The 25,290-nt window shown below is 59.5% G+C and overlaps 1 protein-coding gene and 1 long non-coding RNA gene across 5 annotated transcripts in view; one reads left to right on the forward strand and one right to left on the reverse strand.

The window, feature by feature from the left end:
• Positions 1 to 4,640: 4,640 nt before the first annotated feature.
• LOC131819389 (uncharacterized) lies at positions 4,641 to 7,459 on the reverse strand. The gene is made up of 4 exons (XR_009349177.1): positions 7,321 to 7,459; positions 5,945 to 6,196; positions 5,262 to 5,492; positions 4,641 to 4,920 (listed from the first exon to the last, which is right to left on the reverse strand). It is a non-coding gene; the product is annotated as an uncharacterized LOC131819389 (long non-coding RNA).
• CLIP2 (CAP-Gly domain containing linker protein 2) overlaps positions 7,347 to 25,290 on the forward strand; it is a 65,764-nt gene continuing 47,820 nt past the window's right edge. The window contains exons 1-3 of one of the 4 annotated variants that reach the window (XM_059154448.1): positions 7,347 to 7,445; positions 18,207 to 18,305; positions 24,000 to 24,186. In XM_059154448.1, coding sequence (XP_059010431.1) covers positions 24,063 to 24,186 — 124 coding nt within the window. In that variant the 5' untranslated portion in view covers positions 7,347 to 7,445; positions 18,207 to 18,305; positions 24,000 to 24,062. Of the gene's footprint in view, positions 7,446 to 7,733; positions 7,983 to 12,294; positions 12,386 to 18,206; positions 18,306 to 23,999; positions 24,187 to 25,290 lie in introns of those variants that run through there. The other 3 variants (XM_059154447.1, XM_059154450.1, XM_059154449.1) reach the window with 3 other exon arrangements.

Consider the following 25,290-nt stretch of genomic DNA (forward strand, 5'->3'; position numbering starts at 1 on the left):
GTTTGGGGCACCATGTTTCCTTGGGCCCAGCATGGTCACGGCCATCCTGGGAGCCAGGGTATGGAGGAGCCCAAAGTGTGTGTGGGGGGGATTTTCCATCCTCGAGGATGTGATTTCTCAGCCCATTCCCGGCCAGGGGTTGAAGCCCTGGGACGCTGAGCGGCCACGCCTCTCTGTCCACCCCACCACGGCCCCACCCCCTTGTCCCTGAGCGTGCTCTTCTCCTGCCTGTCCACCTGTCACTCTGCTGGCCCCACATGGCCTAGGGAGCCAGGCTTCAGGTCTAAACTTCAGGTCCCTCCCCTGCTTAGAACGCTGCAGGGCTCCCTGTCGGCCTGAGTTAAAAGCCCACCTCGGGGCGCCTGGGTGGCTCCGTAGGTTAAGCTCAGTGGGTTAAGACTGGATTCAGCTCAGTCATGATCCCAGGGTCTTGGGATCGAGCCCCGCTTCAGGATCCCTGCTCAGTGGGGAGCCTGCTTCTCCCTCTGCCCCTCCCAATCGCTTCCCTACCCCCATCGAATCAATGAATAGAATCTTAGAAAAGAAAGAAAAAGAAGAAATTCACTCTGCAGCCCTGCCCTGTGAGGGCAGGCCCAGCCACCCCTCTGCCCTCATCTAAGTAAGCTGTGGGTCTGCATGTTCCTGCTCCCTGTGCACCAGATTCCTCCCAATGAGCCCCTCTGGCTGCCCCCCTCTGCCTGCCAGGCACTAACCCTTTAAGACATATCGGGCTGTCACCTCCTCCAGGAAGCCACCACGGAGCATTAGATGTGCCCCAAAACCACCCTGCCCCTACCTCCACCAGAGCCCCTCTTGCTTTATACGGTAGAAGCCTGTGTGTGCACCTGCCGAGCAATCCCAAAGCCACACGCTGGGCAGAGAGGGGGCTGGAGGCTTTAAAGCAGTAAAAGGGGCTTTGTGGCTGGGACAACAGTGGTTTGAATATGAGCTCTCGCTTTTGTATATTACGCACACATGGACCCCACCCGTGAGATGCGGGGCTGGCTAATGAAAGATGAAGCTGTAGAGAAAGAGGCCACTGTTTTTGTTTTTGTTTTTTTTTTTTTAAAGATTTTATTTATTTATTTGACAGAGAGAAATTACAAGTACACTGAGAGGCAGGCAGAGAGAGAAGGAAGCAGGCTCCCTGCTGAGCAGAGAGCCCGATGTGGGACTCCATCCCAGGACCCTGAGATCATGACCTGAGCCGAAGGCAGCGGCTTAACCCACTGAGCCACCCAGGCGCCCCAAGAGGCCACTGTTTTTAGGAGGTCTGGGAGCTCTCCTGACGCCGCTTGGCCTCATGGCACTTTATCCTTGCTGCCCAAAAGCGACAGGAGTTGGACGAATGATCTCCTCCCTTCTCCCCAAACATCTGGCTCAAAGGCCCTGGGGGCGTAACGATATCCAAGGCTCTGAGGGCCCCAGAAGGCAGTGGGGAGTCGAAGGACGCGTGAGCTGGTCCAAGAAAAGCCAGACTGGGCAGCGTCATTCAGTTAGGAAACCAACAGCGCTGAGGACACCAGGATCGGGGGCCGAGAAAGTCACCGCCCTGGGTCTCGAAGCCAGAGACACTGGTCCCAAATGTTCCAGCAACAGCTGCCCACTTTGGCCGAGCGTTCTCCATCCGCGGCGAAGTGAGCAACACAAGAACTTTCCAGAAAGCCGGATGGGCTTCACTGAAAGGGCCGTCCTTGATTCCAAAGGATGCCCTCACCTATTCCTGGTGCCAAAACACCCCTTCTTGTAGGAAACGGTGCGGGCGCCCTGTTTTTCCAGCAGTGACTTTTCCTGGTAAAGTAACAGATGAGGAAACTTTCTGCCGGTCTCCACGGCAGAGCCTGGGAAGAGAGGTGATGGGTGTGCCTTCTCTGAAGGACTCCAAGGACCCAGAGAGGTCCCCGGGGCACCCAGGAGGACGTGGGCAGCCCCGGGGAAGCAAAGGCCGGTGGGCAGTGTCCCAGGGAGGAAGATGCTGGCGTCTTCCCGGGCGAGAGGCTGGCGGACACACAGGATAAACACTCCCCGGGGCGTGTCTCCACTCAGGGCCCAGTGATGCAACGCACAGATGTGCACACTTGGGGACAGGGAGAGAGGAATGAGGACTAGCAGCTGGGAAGGTTGGAAAACAGGGGACTGGCGCGGGGGGAGCAGTGGGACCTGCCACCAGCACCTTCTAGAGACTTCCCTTGGCAAGAGGAGACCAGGTACTTAGCCCAGGTCCGGACTCAAGGAGGAATCAACGCCAGGAAGCGGGGGTGGTGCATGAGGACCTAAGGTCTCATCCCAGAGAGGGGCATCTCCACTTTGGCAAGAACCATCCCGGCAGCAAAGCCCTTGGACAGGAACCCCAGCTGCCCCCTCACAGCCTCTATGTGGCCTGAGGGGCGGGAAGTGGAGGCACTAGCACAAGGACGGACTCCGGCCCCTGGGGCTTGGTGGGGAGGCTGGGTTCCCCATCCCCTACCTGCCCTGTGAACCGGTAACCGGGCCAGAAGCAGAGGATCTTCTTCCCGGGGCCGCCTGAGGATCCCGTGAGTTTACAGACTCTCGGTGGCTTAGAACCGCAGTAAAGAACACACACTGCACACAGAAGGCGCTCAAAAGGTGCACGTGGGACCCTAGCACATTGCACACACGGCTCCTCTCAGCGTGCCTGTGGCCAGGGAGGGACGGAGCGGGTTTCCCAACGTTTCCTGCTCTGAGTCACAAAGCCCGAAGGCAGCAGAGTTCAGAAGAGAGTTCAAGTCGGCTTCTCCCTACTCCCCCTCTGCCCAGCACCTTGCCCACAGGAGCTGCGACCCTGGGCCTGTCCCTTAACCTCTCTGTGATCCGTTTCCTCCTCTCTGAAACACAGGGCCAGACCACATATGAAAAAGAACGGAGTTGGGGGGCGCCTGGGTGGTTCAGTCGGTGGTTCATGCCTTTGGCTCAGGTCATGATCCCAGGGTCCTGAGATCCAGCCCCACATGGGCTCCCTGCTCCTTCTCCTACTCCCCCTGCTTATGTTCCTTCTCTCTCTGACAAATAAATGAAATCTTAAAAAAAAAAAAGAAGGGACCCACAGTCTGCAGCCTGTCCTCCAGGAGAACAAATGATGACCCCCATAGCCATCGGCCCCAGGCGGCCAGGACTCCATCGGTAACTGCCCGCTTCCCAAATTTTTGCCTTTACTCCCAACTCAGGACCGACAAGAAAATAACTGAGTATGTTCCCTGGCCCATCACAGAGGCGATGTACACCCTGATTTTAGTTATCCTGCCTCCGGCTTCCCTGTGCCAACAGCCTCCCATCCAGACCTACTCAGCCCTTCCCTTTTGCCCACTCGGAGGCTCCCCGCTCCCTGGCCAGCTTGGAGCCTGCGAAACACAAGCCGTGTGGCTGACCCCCACCCTCCACAGCCCGCCGGCTCTGGATAAACCCTCTCTGCTTCTCATCTAAGGGGTCTTCATTTATCTCTGCAACCCATACACAGTCCATAGCTTGAAACCTGCCCTCTAACAAGCCCTCGGCAATGCCAGCCTTCAGTTCACTTGGTCAGCCTCAGCTCGCCATCTGTCCTTAGGAAATTGGGGAGCTACGCGGACAAAGTCCCCAGGACCTTGAAAACCCCCCACGGAGGGAACCAGTAGCAGAGACCTTCCTTCAGTGCTGGAACTCCTGACGCTGTGGGGTGTTATCAGCCCCAGGGCGGGGAGGTGGGTGGTGGGTGGTGGAGGGGGGTGCCGCGATCTGATCCTCTGATCTGATCTCGGAGGGCAGGCAAAGTCCAAGTGTTTGCAAGGAAGGGTGTGGCCGTGAGAGGGACGGCCTCTCCTGATATCTCCATGGTGATGTCACTCCCAGCCCCAGCCCGCGGCTACATCCAAACAATCATTTTTTTGTGTGTGTTTTGAACAGAAACACAACATCTGAACAATCCTCTTAACAGAAGGTGGAGGGGGTTGGGTTGGGTTAAACACCCTTCTGTGAGTTAAGTAACAGGTACCTTGATCTGTTGATTGTGGAAAGATGCAGAGAAGGGGAGAGAAAAATCGCCAGGATTCCCTCTACCCAAAGCCGTCCACCGTTACCAGTCCCGCCCCCCACCCCGTCGTTTCAAAGGTTGGGAATCTACTATATCCACAGTTTTTATCTTGTGCATTTTATTTTATTTTTATTTATTTATTTGACAGAGAGAAAGATCACAAGTAGGCAGAGAGGCAGGCAGAGAAAGAGGGGGAAGCAGACTCCCCGCTGAGCAGAGAGCCCGATGCAGGGCTTGATCCCAGGACCCTGAGATCATGACCTGAGCCGAAGGCAGCGGCTTAACCCACTGAGCCACCCAGGCGCCCCTATCTTGTGCATTTTATTTTTTTATTTTTTTTTTTAAAGATTTTATTTATTTATCAGAGAGGGGGGGTGGAGAGAGAGCACAGGCAGAGGCAGAGGGAGAAGCAGGCTCCCTGCCAAGCAAGGAGCCCGACGTGGGACTCGATCCCAGGACGCTGGGATCATGACCTGAGCCGAAGGCAGCTGCTTAACCAACTGAGCCACCCAGGCGTCCCATATCTTGTGCATTTTAAAAATTGAAGTATAATTAACATGACAGTGTTCTATGTTAGTTTCAGGTATCTGTGATGGGGATTTTTGTTTTTTGGTTTTTTTTTTTTTAAGATTTTATTGTTTTATTTGACAGAGACACAGTGAGAGGGAACACAAGCAGGAGGAGTGGGAGAGGGAGAAGCAGACTCCCTGATGAGCAGGGAGCCTGAAGCGGGGCTCCATCCCAGGACCCCAGGATCATGACCCACACCGAAGGCAGAGGCTTAACCCACTGAGCCTCCCGGGTGCCCCTGTCTTCCCATGTTATTACAGATTTCTCGTAAAAAGTAATTCAAAGTTTACAAAATATTCCTTCACTCCGATGTCCTGTTGGTCCTAAAAAATAAAAAAGACCACAGTAAAAAGTAAACCAGAGAGGCAGCCCCCAGGCCTCCAAGAGCTCTGCCCAGCCCCGCGGTGACTCTCAACACGCTTTTCCCATGGAAAGCGCGCCTCCCCCCTTTCCTAAGGGGCTGCCAGTCAGGGCCCGTGTCAGCAAGAAAATGTCCAGATCAGCACTTTTGGTGGAGACAAAAGCGCTGGGTAAGAGGGCAGCTGGGAGGGGTCTGCCCCCCTGGTCCTCCCCACGACCCGCCATCTGCCCCTCCCCAGGCCTGACATCCTGGAAGCAGAAAACCCCAATCCCAGCTCCCACAAGACAGAAACTCTTTTCTCACCTAGAAGGAGTCTGGCCGGGGTGAGATTCCCCTTTGAGGCTCCGCCCCACCGAGTCCAGGGCAGGGGGAAGCTAGGACCGGCCTGAGCTGAATAGTAGTTAGGGCTGTCAGTAAGGGAGGGCGCTGCTGGTGGGGGCGGTCAGGGGTGGGCGGAAGGCAGGAGGGGGCGTGGATGGAACCGGACCGGACCAGGTGAGCTCAGGTACATCACAGCCGGCCAGACCCTGCACCCTGGAAAAAACCCTCCTCTCTTATTATTTTTTTTTTTAAAGATTTTATTTATTTATTTGACAGAGAGAGATCACAAGTAGGCAGAGAGGCAGGCAGAGAGAGAGGAGGAAGCAGGCTCCCTGCTGAGCAGAGAGCCCGATGTGGGACTCGATCCCAGGACTCTGAAATCATGACCTGAGCCAAAGGCAGAGGCTTAACCCACTGAGCCACCCAGGCGCCCCCTCTCTTATTTTTTTAATTATTATTTTTTGAGCCCTGCCTCTCTCTCTTTTTTTAAAAAGATTTTATTTCTTTATTTGACAGTGAGAGAGAGAGAGATCACAAGCAGGCAGAACAGTCACAGAGGGGGACGCAGGCTCCCCACTGAGCAGAGACCCCCCAATGCGGGACACCCCCCCCCCCCCCCGAGACCCTGACCTGACCCGAAACCAAGAGTCTAACCCTCAACCCACCCAGGTAGCCCTCTGAGCTGCTTCTGACTGGCTCTCATCCGCTTTCCATCTTCAGAGCCCCTGTGGCCTTTGCAGGGCAGTGGCAGAACCTAGGAGGCCAGCAACCTGACAGAGCCCTGCCCTTTACTCTGTGTGTCCTCTGCTCCGATGGTTAGAGAAGACCCTGTCCGAAACCCCACGCTCACAGGAGGAGATCCAAGCTCCTAACACGTCCTCAGATGACCCGGCTCTTTTTGAAAGAAGTTCACATTTCTTTAAAAAAAAAAAAAATTTTTTTTTTAAGAGTAAACTTTATGCCCAGTGTGGGGTTTGAACTCATGACCCCAAGATCAAGAATCGATGCCTTATAGACTGCGCTGGCCAGGGGCCCCGACGTTCACGCGTGTGGAAGGCTAACCACGTACTAAGTGCTGACTGCTCTTAGTGCTTCACATAGATTAGGATTCTTGACCTTGACAACAACCCTAGGAAGTGGTTTGTCACCAGGTCCATTTTGTAGATGGGGAAACTGAGGCCTAGAGAGAGGACTGCCCGTCAGCGGGCAGGGGATGAAGCTGAATTCTCACCGTGGCACTGTGCCTTGTGTCTTATCTCTTAATTTCCAGACGCCCCTGGCCACCTGGCTACAATTTAACTTCTGGGTTCCTGAAGGTACGCTTTCCCACCTGGAACCCCATCCCTCCCAGGAGGTTGACTCCTCCTCCAGACAGCCCTCCTCTGGGCCCATTCTAGGACCTCCTCTCCCCTTGGTCTCCAGCTCTGGCTCCATCCACCAGCGGGGTCCTCCTCCTCAGGGCTGGCGGGGGTCCAGCCTCCCTCCTCATACATTTTACCCCTTAGCAGAAGTGAACTGAAACAGTACCCCCAGTCCGTAGGTGGGGAATTCAAGAGATGAACTCACTTCTCGAAGATTATGGGAACCAGAGCAATGGAGGGACGGTGGTGGGGACGAAGCCAGTTCCTTCACTCTGGTGTCATTGAGTGTCCGCCCTTGGCCAGGCACTGGACTGGGTGCCTTGCGGGCTGTGAACGAGACTGCCTGGGGCCTGTCCTCCTTGGTGTCACGGTCACCGCGCAGACCACAACCTCCCCCAGCACACCCTCATTCCCCTATTTGAAGGAAAGGGAGGTGAATTTGCACTGGGGGTGGAGAGGGCTGGCAGCTGTGAACTCCGCTGATATCACAGGAGGCCGATCCCGCGCAGCCGTCATCCTGACCTTGGGTACCACTTCTTCCAAAGACGAGTTGGGAACCTCATCACCCGTGCCATTTCCCCCCACCCGCTTTGGCCTCAGGACAGCCCGGAGAGGCCTGCAGGTCTCAGCTCGGCTACCCCATCTCCTCCCCATCCCTTCCTGTCCAGTCCGAACGTCACCTCCTCTGTGGAGCCTTCCCGGAAACTCCAGGAGCCGCCCCCAGCATCCCGAGTTTCCACCTCTCCCGGGGCTCTGGGGCATCCCCGTGCGCAGAGCGAGGCCGACGGAGGCTCTTTCCGCGCCTGTAGGTGACCCGCGGCGCGGCGGGGGTGGGGGTACCCCCGACGCCCCACGACTGACGGCGGCGGGCGCAGGAGGAGGGGAGGCCGCGTTCTCCGCCCGCCCGCCCACTTGCGGCGCGGCGCGGCGGCCCGAGAAACGCGAGGCCACGTGAGCGCGCGCCTGACCCCCCGCCGCGCCAGGCCCCGCCCTCCCGCGCCCGCCCCAGCGCCGGCCCCTTTTGTTCCCTCCCGGAGCCGGGCCGCTCGCTCCGCTCCCGCTCGGCTCGGCTCGGCTCGGCTCGGCTCGGCCGCGGGGCGCGCAGGCGGCGGCCGGGGCTGCTCGGTCCGCGCCTCCCGCCTTCCCGCCGCCGCCCGGGCGCGAGGCCCGGGGCCCGGAGCGCGAGCGCGGAGCCCGGGCGCGGGGAGGGGCTGCGGCCGGCGGGCAGCGGCGCGCGGGGAGGGGCCGCAGCATCCTCTTCCCCCCGCGGCGCCCCGGCCGGGAGCGGAGGCGGCCGGGCCGCGGGGCGCCCGCCGTGCAGCCCGCCGCGGGAGGGGCGCAGGTAGGAGCCGCGGGGCTCGGGGGGGAGGCCCGGGGGAGGGGGCTCGCCGGGCAACAAAGGAGCGGGCGGTGCGGGGGGCGGCGGCGGCCCGGCCGGGGCGGCATTGTCGGGGCGTGGGGCGGGCGGGCGGGTCGGCGGCCGGCGGGCGGGCGTGAGCGGGAGGTGCTCCCCCGCACCCCCAACTTCCCGGTCGCCCGCCGGCGAGGAGGGGCGGCTGCCGGCGTTGGGGGGCTCCCTGGGTCGCGGGTGGGCGCGTGGAGGGAGCGCCGGCTCCCTCGGCGCCCGCACCCGCAGACCGGGTTCCTCACAGCTGCCGGGGGGCGGGGGGGGGGGTGCCCGGCCCGGGCCTCAAGGGCAGCGCGGGGCGGCCGGACGCCGCAGGGCTCTCGGGGCTCCCAGACGGTGGGGGGCGGGGCGGGGGTGCCCCAGCCGGGTGGGCGCGGCCGCACGGCCCCCTGGTCCAGATCTCCGGCTCTGGGGGAGCTCGGAGCCTCCGCCCCGCCGGCTGGGGTCGGCCGGCCCGTTGCCTTCGCAAAACTTGGTTGAAGTGCAGGGTGGAGGGGTGAGGGGGAGGCTAGGGCAGGGCGGCTTCCCGCAGGGGTGCCCCCCCAGGGCTGGCGCTGGGAGCTGGTGAGGCAGCAGATTTTCTGCCCTCCCCGTAGGGAGGGGCCTTCGCCGCCGAGATGCTTCGCCCTGGCCTCCAGGGCGCGCCCGTTTGGGCCCTTCAGGCGGGGGGGGGGGGGGGGGGGCGGGGCGGGGCGGGTGCCCCCTGGGCGCTGTCACCAGGCCCCAGCCCCACTCCGTGCAGGATGGGCAGGGGGGCATCTTGGGGAGGGTCACACACCCAGCCGGCATCCGCCACCTTTGATACCGCGCCGCTCCCATGTGGGTGAGAAGTAGGAGTCCAGTTTGGGGCGGGGGGGGGGGGGATGTCCTCACCCCTGTAAGATACCCAAGGGAGGTTCATGGGGGTAGCACTGACCCAGGGCTGCAGGCAGCGGAGGGGAGTGCTGGGAAGGCCACGTGGGGCAAGACACCCCACCAGTTGTAATGTAAACAATGAGTCCTTCATTCATCAGGCTGCTGTCACCTGTCCCAGCACTGCCAGGGGTGGGCAGGTCCCTGGAACCAGCCTCGCTGCCCCAGAGGAGCACAGCCCAGCAGCACTGATGGCCGGCTGGGTGGGGGAGCTGGGAAGACACAGGAGGGACCCCTGGATGATGGGGTGGAGGAGGAAGCTGGGTAGAACCCTGAGCCACAGTTTGCTGCCAGGATGCCAAAGGGGGTTTCAGGCAGGCAAAGTCGCAGGGGCAGAGGCTTGGAGTCCCAAAAGGAGGCCTGGTGGCTGTTGGGTTGGAGGAGTGGCAAAGGACTTAGGTGACTGGGGTGTGGGGTTTAAGGCAGGGGAACTTCTGCTGAAGGAAGGGATGGTTTTCCCCTTGCTACTTTTGCAGATGTTCCCCCCACCCCCGCCGAGCTCCCCCCTCCATGAACTGTGAGCCCAGGCTGCACTGGTGTTTGCAGGGCCTGGCCGGGGAGAAAGGTTGGGGTACGGGTTCTGGGTCTCCTGGGGTGGGGAGAGAGATGGAGCAGAGCTTCAAAGGCGGAGGACCTGGAGGAGGGAGGCTGGTGCTGTTTGGGATCCTGCCCCCGAGCTTGAAATCCCAAGCTGGGGGGGATTCAGCCACCCAGCAGGCCCTTTTCAATATCTCCTGGCTTGCTTGGGTGGTTGAATTGGGAAGCCGGCAGCCTGGGTTCCAGCTCTGTTATTTATTAGCTGTGTGACCTCGGACAAGTTACTTCTCTGGCTCAGTTTCCCTGTCCTTTAGAATGAGGGTGCTTAGGGTCTCTGCCTTTTTAGAGTCGCTGTGGGAATCTGATGGATGGATGTGTGTAAAGTGTGTGCCCAGGGACGGGGAGGGTGCCCAGTGTTTGTTTTGCTAGTGCCCTGGGTCCAGCCTCTGTCCACAACTGCGTGGCTCGTCCCCCTTGTCCCCTCCCCCGCTATTTGTGCCCCGTGGGGCAGTCCTGCCTGTTATTCACCCCCTCAGGCGCTCACCGCAGTTTCCTTCCCGGGCTGCTCCCTCTGTTCTCATCTGTGATGTGGGGGAAACACTCCCCTCCTGCCCTCCCCTCCCTGACCCTGCCACCCTGAAGATTGACCCCGGTCCTCTTGAAGCCACGTCTCCCCCCTCTGCTTCCATGCCCAGAGTGGGGACAGCGCTCCTGACCCCGTCTTCATCGGAGCCCCTGGAACAAAATACCACAGACTGGGTGACTTAGGTCCAACAGAAATTGATTTCTTACGGTTCTAGAGGCTGGAAGTCCAAGCTCGGGGTGCCAGCTCCGATGGGGGAGGTCCTCTTCAGGCATGCAGACTTCTTGTAGTCGCATCTGGCAGAAGGGACTTGGGAGCTGTCTGGGGTCCCCTTTACGAGGGCACTGATCCCGTTCAGGACAGATGTCACCTCCGAAAGCTCCCCCCCATACCGTCACGTTGGGGTTAGGTTTCAAATATGAACCTGGGGGGTGGGACACAGACATTCAGACCTCAGCGCCTGCCCTGAGGTCCTGGGGGGAGAACTCAGCTTTTGTGTAGGTTTTTAAAACAACAGCAACACATACCCAAGCCCTCGCTCTGCCTGGAACCATTTCTGAGCTCTCTAAATGCTTGTATTCACAGATGCGGGAATGAGGACCCAGAGAGCTTTCCCTGGTTGCCTTTTGTGCATCCATTAAGCACCAACTGTTTTTTTCCCAGGGGAGACAGGCTACCATACTATGTACATTATCACCAGGGCTCCGTTTGGGCCATGCCTTCCTCGGACACCACCCCAGTTTGCCCAAGTCCAAGGCGGGGAGAGTCCTGACCCGTGTTTTCGGGATTCTCTGCTTTTGCAGGGCTCAGGAAACTCCTTTCAGTTAGATTAAGGGAGAAGGGGAACTGGTAGAGCCAACAGTTAACAGGCGACCCCGGGGTCCTCCAGGACCCGGGATGCTGGCAGGCAGCCCCCCTCTGGCTTGCTGCTTTCTGGACGGGGTTTCATTTTCTTCTCCTCTCCCACTGCATCTGGCCCTGCCCCCCTCCCTGTAGGCTGGCTCTGTCTGGGTTGCCGGCTGCCCTGAGTGGTGACTATCACTGAGGCCCCAGGACCTCCTGTGGGGCCCCCCTCGTTCTGGGGGTGCTAGAGAGACTGACTGGCCCAGCTTGGGTGAGGGGACCCACCCTGCCGCTCAGCTGGCGGTGCGGGGGGCAGCCCAGGTGGGCTCCGGGGCTGGGGGCTGCGGATCCTGCCTTGGGGTGATGGTTGCCTGCTGTGTGCTGGGGGCGTGTGCTGGGGGAGGACGGGTGAATGGGGCATTGCCCCTCCCTTGGGTACTCGGGATCTGATGGGAGAGGCCGACCCAGGCCAGTTGATGGGGTGATTTCTTGGGAGTAGCTGGAGTGCACCGGTCCGACCTGGGTTGGGGGGAAGTGATGGCGGGGGACGGCGAGGGACAGAGGGGACGTGAGCCACGGCACCTGCCGCCCCACAAGCTGTGGCACAGAAGCCGATGAGGGTCCTCCCTTCAGGACCTGGAGACCGGAGGCCCGGTTGCCAGCCCGGGACCCCGGCAACCCCACAGCCTGCCCTGTCCCCCAGGGGGAACAGTGTGTGTGTGTGTGTGTGTGTGTGTGTGTGCAGAAACAGTCATACAAAACTCATGTTTTCAGAGGAAATGATTCAAAATGATAATGAAATGTTTCCCTTCCGAGTAGGAAGCAGAGCACGTCGGGTGGCTTTCATTATGAGGCGTGGGGTTTTGTCCACGTGGCCGTGCTGTCTTCTCTGGGCAGCTCTCGGGCGTCCCTGGAGTCTGTCCCGGACTCTGTCCGCCCAGGAAAACACCCGCTCCGAGTTCATGTCCGTCTTCGCCCTCGCGGCCTCTCTGCCGTGAGGTGTTGGAATTTGAGGCTCCCCCGGGGTCCCTGTTTTTCCGGCTGGGGGGCTCCGCCTGCAGCCCACCACTCTTCCAAGTGGGGCGTGAAGCCAGACCGGCCACGAGGGAGGGAGGGAGGGAGTGACGTTTGGTGTCTGGGGGGGGGGGTTTGCCTCCCTGTATCCTGACTCCGCTCGGGCTGTTCCCTTTCTGCTGTAGGCTGTTCCTTGCATAAACTCGTTGGTGCGTTGACCCAGCTCTTTCAGACCAGGGGCTGAGCTGGGCACACGGCACTCAGGGCAAAGGAGAGAGGAGGACCTTCACCAGGGTCTCGCGCGCTCTTTGACCCCCGAAAGGGCTGGCAGGTGATTTGCCGAAGGAAACGCCGTATAAGGGGGTGGAAAAGGCACGCGAAAGTTGAGCAAGAGGAAGATCAAAAATCAAACGGAGCTGGAGGGGGCCCACTGGACCTTCTTCCGGAGGTAATTTGACTCCGAGCTTTCCAGCAGCCAGATCCGAGGAAGGAGCAGGAGTTTGGAGGGGCTGTATGGTCGCCTCGCCTTGCGTGAGCCCCGCCTGCTATGTGTCCCGCCCAAGCCTGAGGGTTGGACAGCGGGGGCAGCCGCTGCCCCTGGAGGGTCCCTGTCCCCAGCTGAGACCTGGGGCTCTTGTGCACAGCCAGCCCTTCCCCGGGGTCTGACCCGTCCCAGGTGTGGGTGAGAGCCTGGGAACCAGGAGCCACGCTGCTCTGTGCCCAGGAATCCCTGTCTCACGAGGGGGGCATGGGGCAGGACATGCGGCACCCAGGTTGTGTGCCCAGTCGGCCCCAGGAGTTGGCCGAGGGGTAGAAGAGGGGAGAGGCATTTGGGCAGGCCGAGCGGTGGGGTGAGATGCCTCCAGGAGCCAGGAGAAGTTCAAGGAGGCAGAACGAAGACTGTTGGGGGCGGGGGCAGGAAATGAGGCCAGAGGCAGGCAGGGCCTGGGCCGGTGGGCGGGGATGTAGCAGACGGTGGCCTCGGGCTGCCCTCCTGACCTCTTGCCCAAATCTCATCCCGGGTGCCTGGAGGAGAGTCCGTCTGGGTTCTGAGAAAGTCAGGAAAGCGGCCAAGAGCTCAGGCTCTGCGGCCAGAGGGTCTGAGTTCAAATTCCACGCCTGCTCGGTCAGCCTTGTCACCGTGGGCAAAGGATGGAGCGTTCCAGGCCTCAGTTTCCCCACCTGGAAAGTGGGTGCGCTCCTAACAGGGCTGCCGCGAAGGTCTGCTGTGCTGGTATTTGTCCAGCACTCGGACCGGCGTCTGGAGCAGAACAGACCGTGCAGGTCCATGGCTCCCGAGGCTGGAGGAGCTCAGGGAAAGGGATGGTCTATCCCCCCCGAAGCCCCCACCCCCAGGACAGCCACCCAGGGTCTGAGTGCAGCGCAGTGAAGAAGCAGGCTCTCTGTGATGGGCGTGGTGTGTACATGGGGTCCCCTTTCTCCCTGCGGTGGACCCGCCGTGGGGGGCTGTGGGTGCTCAGCACGGCCCATTAACGGTTAATGTTGCTCTTGACGGGGTCCGACGCTGTGTGGGTTCGGGAGAGCCTCCCAGGGCGGCTGTGCCAACTGGAGCAGAAACGTGCTCTGAGAGCAGACCCAAGTCTCTGCTTGATCCCCTCCAGTGATGGGAGGCTCACTGCCAGCTTCTTTGTTCGCCGGACCCACGTGTGGTTAGCATCCACTCTGTGCGCCGGCTGCTGGTTGTTTTGGAACGTTCTTCCTTTCCCGGAGACGGCTCCAAGCTGGCCAGCGAGCGCAGCGATGGTGCGTGGACGGGCTGCTGTGGGCCTCCGGCTGACCACGGGCAGGGCGAGGACGGCCGAGGAGGGCATTTCTGCTCATTCGTGTTTCCTTCCTCACGCCTGTGTTCACCGCGGAGGGCCGTGTGCTGGGCGCTGTCCTAGGTACCGAGCCCGGCACTGAGCAACAGAGGCGGAGGACGGCCCTCTGGGAGCCGCTTTCAGCCAGAGGTGAGGGAGTTTACCAGCCGAGGAGAGGAAGGGCATCCTCCGCAGAGGGAACGGCGCGTGCGAGGCCCCGGCGATGTGACACTGTGTGTGGGTGGGCGGGCGTCTGCGGCATTCCGCTAGCATTTGGAGGCTGGGGATGGCCGTTGCTTTTCTGGAAGCACTAAAAGGAAACCCTGACTGTGAGGGCTTGCTAGCGACGGATCTCACCCCTGGAGCCACCAGCTTCTGCTCCTCCCCACCCAGCGCTCCCCACCCCCTGCCAACAGCCCTGGGTTGCCCTTTGGGTGCATAGATGGTGCCCCGTGGCCCCCCAGCTGGCACGTCCCTTCTCCAGGCTCCCACATGGGCCCCAGTTTGCATTCTGTCCTGCTGTGTCTGTGAGGGGACAGGCCCAGCTCCGTGGTCTCAGCCTCCAACCTGCCCCTGGCCTGCAGGGGAAGGCTCGGGAGGGGAGGCTGGAGTGCTGACTTGCATGCTTCGTTGAGGGAGGAAGGTGGGCATGCTGGAGGCCGTCCAACGAGCACAGCCCTGCTGCGTGTCAGGCTCTAGGTGCTTGAGCTCGGTGGGGCTTGGGCCTGCCCGCGGGGAGCTTGCAGGCCCCGCTGTGTGTGGGGGGGTGGCAGACAGGAGCTCGCATGGGCCCCAGGGTTCGGCACCACCTCCTGGGCTGGTGGGGGGGGAGACCCCAGAGGCAGGGACCACCCCTGCTTCCTCTGCTTCTGCTGCTGCCCACCCCCCAGCCTAGGTATTAGGGAAAGAAAAAAATATATGTGTATATATATATTAGAAACATATAGGTATTTCCATAAAATGTTCATATTGCCATAAAACCTTTTTATGGAAATACAGCATCCGTACAGAAAAGTGTGCATGGTGCTTGTTGAATTTTCTCCAACCGAAACGCCTGTGTAACAGAGCCCAGATCGGGAGCGAGAACCAGCTGGCTCCCCAGGGCCCCTCTTGGCTTGTCCTTACAGTCAGTACCCATGACCCAAGGGGGGACCCCTTCCCTGATTTCTGGCATCTTCATTTTTACTTATTTGTTTGCTTATTTATATTTATATTGTATTACTTATTTGTCTGTTTATTTTTAAGTAGGCCCCAGGCTCAGCCCGGGGCCTTAAACTCACGACCCTGAGATCGTGACCTGAGCCGAAATCAAGAGTCAGATGCTTGGAGCGACTGGGTGGCTCAGTGGGTTAAGCCTCTGCCTTCGGCTCAGGTCATGATCCTGGGGTCCTGGGATCGAGTCTCGCATCGGGCTCTCTGCTCAGCAGGGAGCCTGCTTCCTCTCTCTCTCTGCCTGCCTCTCTGCCTACTGTGACTTTTGTCTGTCAAATAAATAAATACAATCTTTAAAAAAAGAAAAAAAGAGTCAGATGCTTAAACTGACTGAGCCCCCCCTGGCACCGCTGTATTTTCACTTTTTATTTATTTTATTTTTACTTTTATTTTTAATTTAATTCAATTTAATTTTTTAAAAGATTTTATTTATTTAACAGAGATCACAAGTAGGCAGGGAGGCAGGCAGAGAGAAGGAAGCAGACTCCCTGCCGAGCAGAGAGTCCAGATGCAAGGCTCAATCCCAGGACCCTGAGATCATGACCTGAGCCGAAGGCAGAGACTTCAACCCACTGAGCCACCCAGGGGCCCCATGTATTTTTATTTTTAATTGTACTTGACACATAACAGTATCAGTTTGGGGCATATGACAGTGACTTGACAAGTCTGTACGTTGTTCGGGTTGCTTCATAGTAAGTGTGGTCCTGTCTTGTCGCCACGTGAGGTTCTGATGATATCACTGACTGTGGTCCCTGTGCTGTGCTTTTCGTCCCCGGGACGGACTTATTTTATAACTACAAGTTTGTGCCTTTTTTTTTTTTTTTTAAAGATTTTATTTATTCATTTGACAGACAGAGATCACAAGTAGGCAGAGAGGCAGGCAGAGAGAGAGGAGGAAGCAGGCTCCCCACTGAGCAGAGCGCCCGATGTGGGGTTCGATCCCAGGACCCTGAGATCATGACCTGAGCCCAAGGCAGAGGCTTAACCCACTGAGCCACCCAGGAGCCCCAAGTTTGTGCCTTTTCATCCCCTTCCACTGTTTTGCCCGTCGTCTCCACTGGGATGTCCCCGTTCCCCTGTGGCATCTGCCGATCAGTTGTCCCGCATTTGTGCGACTGTTTGTTAGAATTTTATTGTATTTACTTATTTTTTAAAGATTTTATTTATTCATTTGAGAGAGAATGAGCACAGGCAGGGAGAGCACAGGCAGGGGGAGAGGGAGAAGCAGGATCCCCACTGAACAGGGAGCCCGATGGGGGACTCTATCCAGGAGCCCAGGATCATGACCTTGAGCCGAAGCCAGAGGTTAACGGACCGAGCCCCCGGGCGCCCCTGCTTGCTGGTGTTTGGAATGCCCTCTTTCTGTGTAGGGCTTGGCCAGGTGTTTGGCTGATCTTGATTTGTTGGGCTTTTCTGTGTTCTGAGTAGGAATCCTTCGTGGTACGTAGGAATTGCGAACATACCCTTCCTATTCCGTGGTTAACTCCTGACACGCACTCTGTCTCTCCGTGTTGTCCTTTGACGTTCAGAAGCTCTTAATCTTAATCGTGTCCGTGTGTCCATCCTTTCTCTGCTTTCCAGCGCTCCCTGGGTCCTGGTTAAGCAACCTTAGCCCACCTCGGTGTCATGAAGATCTTCTCTCGTGTCTTCTGCTAAAAGCTAGATTGGCCTTTCTCGGTTAGGCGCTCTGTCCCTCCCACGTGAAGTCAATGTATTCGTTTCCTTTTGCTGCTCTGACAAGTGAGCCCGAACGTGCCAGCCCCAAAACTGTATTTTATCTTACAATCCTGGATGCCAGGAGACCGACCTGGATCATTCCAGGCTCAAGCCAGGATCCCGGCAGGGCCGTGTTCCTTTTAGAGGCTCGGGGAAGGATCTGTTTCGTGACCTTTTCCAGCTTCTAGAGGCTGCCCACATTCTTGGGCTGGGGCCCCTCCTCCGTCGTAAAGCCAGCAATGTCACAGCGAGTCGTTGGCGCGCCGCCCTCTCCCTGACTGTCCCTCCTGTCTCCCTCTGGAACTTTGAAGGACACTTGTGATCACTTCGGGTCCCTCTGGGTCATCCAGAATAATCTTCCCGTCTGGAGGTCAGCCGACTAGCATCCTTGACTCTGTCTACAGCGTTAACTCCCCTTTGCCGTGTGGACGCTCGCGTGGGAACAGCTTCCGGGATGGGGACACGAACACCGGGAGGGGGCTGTCGCTTCTACCCGCTGTAGACGGGATCGTGATCTTTTCCAACCTGTGGTCCTCCGGTTGTCCCAGCATCACTTATCGTAAAGACTGTCCTTTGCTCCAGGGTATTTTTTTTTTTTTTTTTTTTTTTTAAAGATTTTATTTATTTATTTGACAGAGAGAAATCACAAGTAGATGGAGAGGCAGGCAGAGAGAGAGAGAGGGAAGCAGGCTCTCCAATGAGCAGAGAGCCCGATGCGGGACTCGATCCCAGGACTCTGAGATCATGACCTGAGCCGAAGGCAGCGGCTTAACCCACTGAGCCACCCAGGCGCCCGCCAGGGTATTTTTTTTTTTTTTTTTTTTTTTTCTTTTTTTTTTTTTTTAAAGATTTTATTTATTTGACAGACAGAGGTCACGAGCAGGCAGAGAGGCAGGCAGAGAGAGAGGAGGAAGCAGGCTCCCTGCTGAGCAGAGAGCCCGATGCGGGACTCGATCCCAGGACCCTGAGATCATGACCTGAGCCGAAGGCAGTGGCTTAACCCACTGAGCCACAGGGTATTTTTTTTTTAACGATTTCATTTATTTATGAGAGAGAGAGAGTGCACAAATGGGACAGGGCATGCGCGAGGGCGAGGGAGAAGCAGACTCCCCACTGAGCAGGGAGCCCGAGGCCGGGCTGCGTCCCAGTACCCCTCAGAGATCACACCCTGAGCTGGAGGGAAACCCTTCACTGACTGGGCTCGGGAGCGTTTTTTTAGTATCTGGTGCAAATCCTGACCCTGGAGAGGAGGTGTCACTTGAACCTCACCGCCCTGGTCCCTGGCTCCATGACTGGCAGCCTGGGCCTCAGTTTCCCATTCTGGGAGATGGGAATAAAGGTGGGTCAGAGGGCAACTTGAGTCAGCCAGGGTCGGGCCCGCATCGTGGGCCGGTGGCAGGACCACACGGCCCGGAGCGGGTTCTGGAGCCATGGCGGTCCCCTGGTTGTAAGTGTGCCGACTCGGGGTGTGTGTCTCAGGCGAGGGACGTGTACTGACCTTGACTTTCCTTCCCTCCTCAGACCGACACGGCCCTGATCCCCTTTGCTGCGCTGAGAGACGGGACCTGAACCACCCCCAGCCTGGGGCAGGATGGCCCATCTGCAGTGTGTCCGGCTCAGGTAGGACAGACGAGACAGCCCAGGCTTTCCCGGGGCTCTGCCATCACCCAGGCCCAGGGCAGGATGCGAAGATCCTGACTTTACAAACTGGCCTTTCCAGCCCTGAACAGGGTGAGCGCGTGGGACTGGACCCCAGTTTTCTGGACTCGGCCCCTCGGGTGTCAGGGAAGCTGGGGTCCGCTGGGGCCCTTGGGTTGTCCTCTGCTCAGCCTCTGTGTGCCCTGCCCTCCGTGTCCTTGCTGCCGGCCCACCGCGACGTCTTCCCGCCTCTGCCTGCCTCTTCTTGAAGCCACGTCGGCTGGTGGCGTTCAGGCCCCAAGCTCTGCTGCGACGCTCGGGCCAGCCCCTTTCCTGGGCTGGTTCCGGATGGCTGCCAGGCCCCTTGGTACTCCCAGGGGGACTCTGGACCCCAAGCAAGCCCCGTTAGCTCCCTGTCCTTCTTGGGGCCACCAACTCCTGCCATTGGCCTGCGGCCCCATGAGTGACAGGATTGCCCGGCCTGGGCCTGCTCTGTGGGGCTCCGCTGACCGGGTGAGAGTGAAGGGCAGGTGTGGGAACGGGGCACAGGTCCCAGGTAGGCGCGGGTAGGCTGGTGCCATCTCCCCGGCCGTCCTGGGCACCCGGCGGGAGGCTCCCGGCTTGGACTGTCCCCTCGAGCTGGTCGAACTCGCGGGGAGGGCACCAGGCGGAAGGCCCCAGCCTGGGTCAAGAGCAGACGAAGTGAGCCTCCCTCCCGAGCAGGATGGGACAGGCAGGGAGCGCCAGGTGGGAACAGGCCCGTGGGGGTGGTGGTCGCGCCCGCCTGCTGGGCTCGGGTGGGGGTGTTGGGGAGCCCTGGGCTGGCGGTCGGCCCCTGTGGGGGGTCCGCTCAGTTTGGGGCCTGCCCCCCCATTCCTCCGGTGGGTGTGCTCGGGGAGGGGAGGGACTCTGCTCCCCCCCACCCTTGTCTGTCTTTACAGTTTTAGAAAACTTTATTTTATTTTATTTAAATTTCATTAATGGACACAGAGTGTATCATTAGCGTCAGAGGTAGAATTCTGTGTTTTTTAAAAAATAATTAGGAATACTTCAGGCACTCAGAAAAAGGAGTAAAGAGAACCTGATCGCCACCACATGCGTCCTGCAGGACTTAAGAAAAAAATCTTAGAAATAGGAACGGAGCCCCCGGCTACCACGCCCCAGCCCCGTTCCTACCCGAGACTCGCACCCCCCCGGCTGTCGCGTGGACGCCCAGCCTCACAGGCTCCGGGTGTCACCGGGCGTTTTGACTTCTTGCCCATCTGATTGGGTGGGAAACGGGATCTCCTTGTGGCCGCAGGGCTGGGAGAGGACAGGGGAGCCTGGGCACTCTGGCTGTGACCCCGGAGGCCAGGCGGGAGGAGGAGGACTAGCCCAGGGGCCTGATGTTGCGGGTGGCAAGCCCGGGCTTGAAGGCTGGGCTCCAGGCAGCAGCGGGGTCTTACCAGAGCGCCCCCCTCCAGACAGAGGGGCCCGGGGCTCTGCAGTGGGGTTCCCTGTGCCCTCCTCCCGCACCCCCGGGCCCTGGCAGCAGCCGGGAGATGGGCTTTCTCCACGGCCCTGCTCGGCACCTTCCCCCCATTCCGTCGGGGCCACATACCCTGGGCCTCCGATTGGCAGAGGCCTCATTCCCCGCTGAGCCCGCGGCCTGCCACCCCCAGGCAGCTGAAATGGAAACCCTGAAATGCAGCCCGGGTTGTCTTTGGTAAATGGCAGTTGAGGGCAGCACAAAGGGGGCCTGTTGGTCTGAATGCTGCCTGCCCTCCCCGCCCTGCCTGCCTCTCCTGGCCCGAGTCCCCCGGGGAGGCGGCGTGTGCCACCCCCCCCCCCCCGGGCCTTCCCTTCCGCGGGGGCGTCTGTGGGCACAGAGGGGCGCCCGTGGGGTGTGCGTGGACTCACCTGTCCGTGCTCCCCACGGGCTGCCACACTGTCACCCCATCTTATGGGCGATGCGGCAGGCTCCCACCGGGCTACAGACCCGTAGCCACCTTGGACCCACATTGCCTGCAGCCTTCTCCCTCCTGTCTCCTGGGCCTGCTCTCCCCCCACATCCCCCAGCCAGCGTGGCCGGTGGCCAGTTTGTCACCACATCCCGGCTTTTCCCAGGAAACCCGTTCCTTCCTCTGTCCCATGAGCAGGGCTGAGTCACAGGGGGTGATTGGCCCCAGGTCTCCTCCCCCTTTCCCTGTTCACCATTTCTTCTCTCCTCCCCTCTCCCCTTCGCTCAGCTCCCCGCCCCCTTCGGAGACCCTGGGGGTGGGGGTGGCCGCTGGCCTCTCCTGCCCAGCCCTCCCCACCCCGCAGTGGCTGTGGGCCGGAGTCCAGAGTGAGTGCACCGGCTCCTCCGGTCTCCTTTGTCAGCGAGGCACGCGGGCGCTCCCCGCAGAGGCCAGGGGTCTCGCAAATGTTAGTCCAGCCTAGGGAGGCAGGGGAGGGCCGGGCCCGGGGCTAGGCCCAGCACAGCGGCTGAGCAAGCAGCCTGTGAGGTTGGGTGAGTCCCTGCGCCTTCCTGGGCTTTCCATGCTCCTCCTGAGACAGCTCCTGGCTCCTCAGGGCTCAGGAGGGTGAGCAAGGCCCCATTCCTGCAAGGCCTGGCAGAGGCCCTCATCCTGGAGGCCGCTGGGCTCTTCGGGGTCCGGGAGGGAGCAGGGCAACTCCGGAGTCCTCCCCAGGGAGGAGTGTCCTCGAGATTTGCGGCTTTGGAGGCCTTTGTCCTCTGGGCAATGGCAGGTGTGCCCTCACACGGGGTTTCCGGATCTCGGGCTCTGGGCCAGGTCCTGTGCTGGGCTGGGTTCTCAGAGAAGCTGGGGCCCTGGCTGGGGTTGCCCGCGGGCTCCTGGGAGGCGAGATGATAAATGAGAACAGTATCATCTCTCCTCGGCTAAGCGTGCCAGCCTGAGGTCTCTGTGGGCCAGAGGTCTGGGAAGACTTCATGGAGGAGGAGGCGCGGGGCTGGGTTATCATGTAGGTGGTCGGAAGAGTGAAGCAGGCAGGAGCAGAGGCAGCGGTGGGGTCTGGCATGCGGGGCTTGTCAGGTGAGCAGTGAGGGAATTCCGGGCCGCCCGTGGCAGTGCTGGCTGGGGAGACTCTGATGCTAGGGTCGCTGTTACAGTGCCTGGTGTGTGGGGCGGGCCACAGGGCTGCAGGGTAAGATGAGGGGGCCTTGAAGGCCGGCAACTGACTTCTACGGAGAGCCTTCGAGGGCTTTGTTTTTTATGTGATCTTCAGAAGTTAGGATTTAGCTTACAGACCATGAAATTCACCCCTTTTAAATACGGTGTGGTGACACATTTGATATCCAGTATAGATGTCAGTTGTGGGGCCATTACAGTTCGATTTGGGAACACTTCTGCCTTCTGGAAAGTTCTCTCATGCCTGTTTCTGGTCAGTCCCAGCCCCCACCCCCAGGCAACCCCCGACTGCATTCTTTTTGCGTAGTTTTGAGATTTCCTATAAATAAGAGTCATGCAGTATGGAGTCTTTCGTGTTTGCTTTCTTGCAGTTAGTGTAACGTTGTTTTTTTTTTTTTTTTTTTAAGATTTTATTTATTTGATAGAGAAAGAGCGCACAAGTAGGCAGAGAGGCAGGCAGAGAGAGAGGAGGAAGCAGGCTCCCTGACGAGCAGAGAGCCCAATGCCGGGCTCGATCCCAGGACCCTGAGCTGAAGGCAGAGGCTTAACCCACTGAGCCACCCAGGTGCCCCAGCTTTTTTTTTTTTTTTTAAAGACTGTATATTTGAGAGAGGGAGAGATGGAGACCGTGAGTGGGAGAAGGGGCAGAGGGGGAAGCAGGCTCCCCACTGAGCAGGGACCCCCCCCCCCCACCGCGGGATTTGATCCCAGGACCCTGCGATCATGACCTGAGCCGAAGGCAGACAGTTAACCAACTGAGCCCCCAGGTGCCCCGTGATTAGAGTTCTTTATGTGTTCTGGATATAAGTCTTTTAATAGGTGTATGATTTGTAATGTTTTTCCCTGGGGGGGGTTTAGGCAGAGAGGGACCCCAAAAGGCATGGGGAAAGGGCTCCTTGCATTAGGATTTCCTGGGTCCGAGGGCCCCTCTGCTAAGCTGCTGGGGCAGGAAGCCATTTAGCCCTTGGGGAGGGGAATTCGCAAGCTCTCTTGCCCACTGCTGGCTCAGCAAGTCTTTTGGGCTTATGAGGGGAGGCCAGCAAGTCCTAACCAAACCAGAGAGTGATGTCTGCAACCACAGTCACTTCCCTGGGGAGTGAGCTCGCTGGAGGGCCAGTTTCTGGGGGACAGGGAGCCCCTCATCTACCTGCCGATGGAGCGACTCCCGATCTCAGAATTCCGGGGGCGTCAGAGTTGTCCATCGGAGGAGTGAGATGTTGGGTTTGGAAGGATCTAGGACCAGGCCAAGGCTGGCAACCATGTCCTATGTCCCTGTTGGCTCACCTGGGTGTTTATGCATCTCCCCATGTGCCTTGGGGGTTAGCTGTCTCTGCTCTCAGGGCCGGCAGCCCAGTTGGTCCCATCGGCTGTGCTAACATGGAGTCGCCGGGTCAGCTTGCTCACCTGACCGCCATTCGGAGGGCGCTTGGCAGACCCCTGCCGTGAGCCTTGTGGGTGGGCTTCTGTATTAGTCACAACTTTCTGGGTTGCAAGCGACAGGGCCCCTCCAGTAGGTGTAGGCAAAAAGAGAAACTTGTCCTTGTGTGAGGTTGTGTTGACGGGTGTAAGTGAGGAGCTCAAGGGACCAACTTCAGGCTCGGTTGGATCCAGGCCCTCCATCCAAATCCAGCAACTCAGCTCCGCCTGCTCCAGGTTGGCCTCATTCCCTGGCAGCCTCCTCCATGCGGTAACTGGGATCGCCCTGTATCCAGCTCGGCATCCAGCCCACACGCCCAGAGAAAGGAAATAACCTTTCCTGAAGGTACCAACCAGAGTCCAGGCCCTGGAGCTCTTTGGGTCATATGATCTTTCCTTAACTAACCCTGGGGGCTCTGGGCAGGCCTGGGTCATGGGCCGAGCACCCAGAAAGCACAGATTTCCCCCGTTCCCGAGGTCCCGGGGGGGTGATGCCTTTGCCAGCGTCCTCTGCCCATCTGCTGGAGCTCTGTGTTCCCTTTCCCCGCTGGACAATGTCCTCGCCAGACAGAGGCCTGCAGCCCTGGGGCAGGGCTGGGTCTGGCCCCTGGCAAGCCTTCTGTGAACATCTGGTGCAAGAGAGGGTGTGTGCCAGGGCAGTGGAGGAGAGGACCGGGGGATGGTAGGCCTGTCTTGTCTGCCCCAGGCTGCCCACGCGTGTCGGACGTCATACCAGCCTGTGCTCGGGGGGAGGCCCCCTCGGCCGCTGGTGGCTGCGCTGACCTGTAGGGTCCTGGTGGAGGGCTGCTGCTGGGGCCAGTGCAGCTATCCCGGCAGACCCCCCAAATTAGCCTGCTCCTGCTCTCACCTCGCAGGCCCTGGAGGTGGGCAGGGACAGCACGCCTGACCTCGGGGTCCAGCAGACCAGGCCACGTGCCAGGCCACACTGTGACCACAGGGGACCCACGCTTCCTGCCACTGCCCTGTGCCTTGGTTTCCCTAGCTAGGAAAGAGGGCTGTGGTGGTCCCAACCCCATGGGGTAGGGGGTGCAGGAATCCTGCTGTGTTACACGTGGGGGGCCCTGACCAGTGGAGACACGATGAGATGACGGCTCCCGTCTGCCCGCAGGTGAGGGCGATGGCGGAGAGAACGTGACCCGCACGGACCCTCCACGCACCGACTGGCACCACCATGCAGAAGCCCAGCGGCCTGAAGCCCCCCGGCCGTGGGGGGAAGCATTCGAGCCCCGTGGGCCGGACGTCCACTGGGTCAGCCTCCGTGTCTGCAGCGGCGGCGGCCACCAGCTCCAAGGAAGGTGCGCGAGGCCGAAGGTGGTGGGTGCGGGGCTGGGGTCGAAGGTGGTGGGTGCGGGGCCGGGTGTGGGGAGTGCCCCTTCCAGGAGAGCCCCTCCAAGAGCAGCCTGGGGGCTGGCAGCACACGGAAGTTCTTCCTTCTGTCTGGCTGTAATCCCTTTCCTAATTAACTAGCCTTATATGTGTCGTTTCTTCTCACACTCCCCCTCCTTGCGGGGCAGGTCTTACTGTGGACTCCGCTTGGGGGCGAGAAAGTGGGGATCCGGGCGGGCATGGCCCTGCGCCCAAGGTCACTGAGCTGGAATTCAGACTCCAGCCTCCAGCCTCCAGCGGCCTCCCTGCCCCGAAGTGTTCCCTCCAGGGTCTGGGATTGTCCTAGTCCCCGGGCGGGGGGTGGGGACAGCTGTTGGGGAGCCCACGGTGGAATGTTTCGGAAGTTTGATGCAGAGGTGACGTTGTCTATAATCTAACCCCCCTAGAGGTACCCGTTATTTTGGTTTCTATCCTTCTACTTTCTTTTTTTTTTCCTACCTACTTGCAATTGTGCTGCATCTACGACTTGAAAATCTGGTTTTTCTCCCTCTAATATGATTCGAGTGGATTTTTCCACGTCATTTTTAATGGATGTAAGATATCCGGTCCGTCCAACGACTCTAAATCAAAGGCCTGCTTTATTGACACAGTCTCAAACCCCCAGAGCTTTCGTGCTGAGCAAAACCGGATGTGGGCCCAGCCCTCCCTCGGGGCTGCTGGTCTGGTCGGGCGGGGATGGGGAGGGGGGGGTGGGGGTGGGGGTGAGATCTTAGAGCTGGGGCCTGACCGGGTCTGGGAGGTCAGCCCCCAGGAGGGGACAGGTGAGCTGAGGTCCGGAGGGTGACAGTCTATTACTTGAGGAGGGGACAGTGTTCCAGGCGGAGAGAACAGCTCTTGCAAAGGCCCCGTGGCAGGAGAGCACTTGGCAAATGTAAGGAAGGGAAAGAGTGTGGCTGGTGTGTGCCAGTGACAAGTGTGCTGGTAAGACAGGGTGGGCCGTGGTGGGGACCGCTGGGGGCTGTCCAGGGCATTTCACTTCTGTTGGAATAACACTGGGAAACCATCGGAGAGTT

This window comes from Mustela lutreola, chromosome 17 (genome assembly GCF_030435805.1).
Source record: "Mustela lutreola isolate mMusLut2 chromosome 17, mMusLut2.pri, whole genome shotgun sequence".
Lineage (NCBI taxonomy): Eukaryota > Metazoa > Chordata > Mammalia > Carnivora > Mustelidae > Mustela > Mustela lutreola.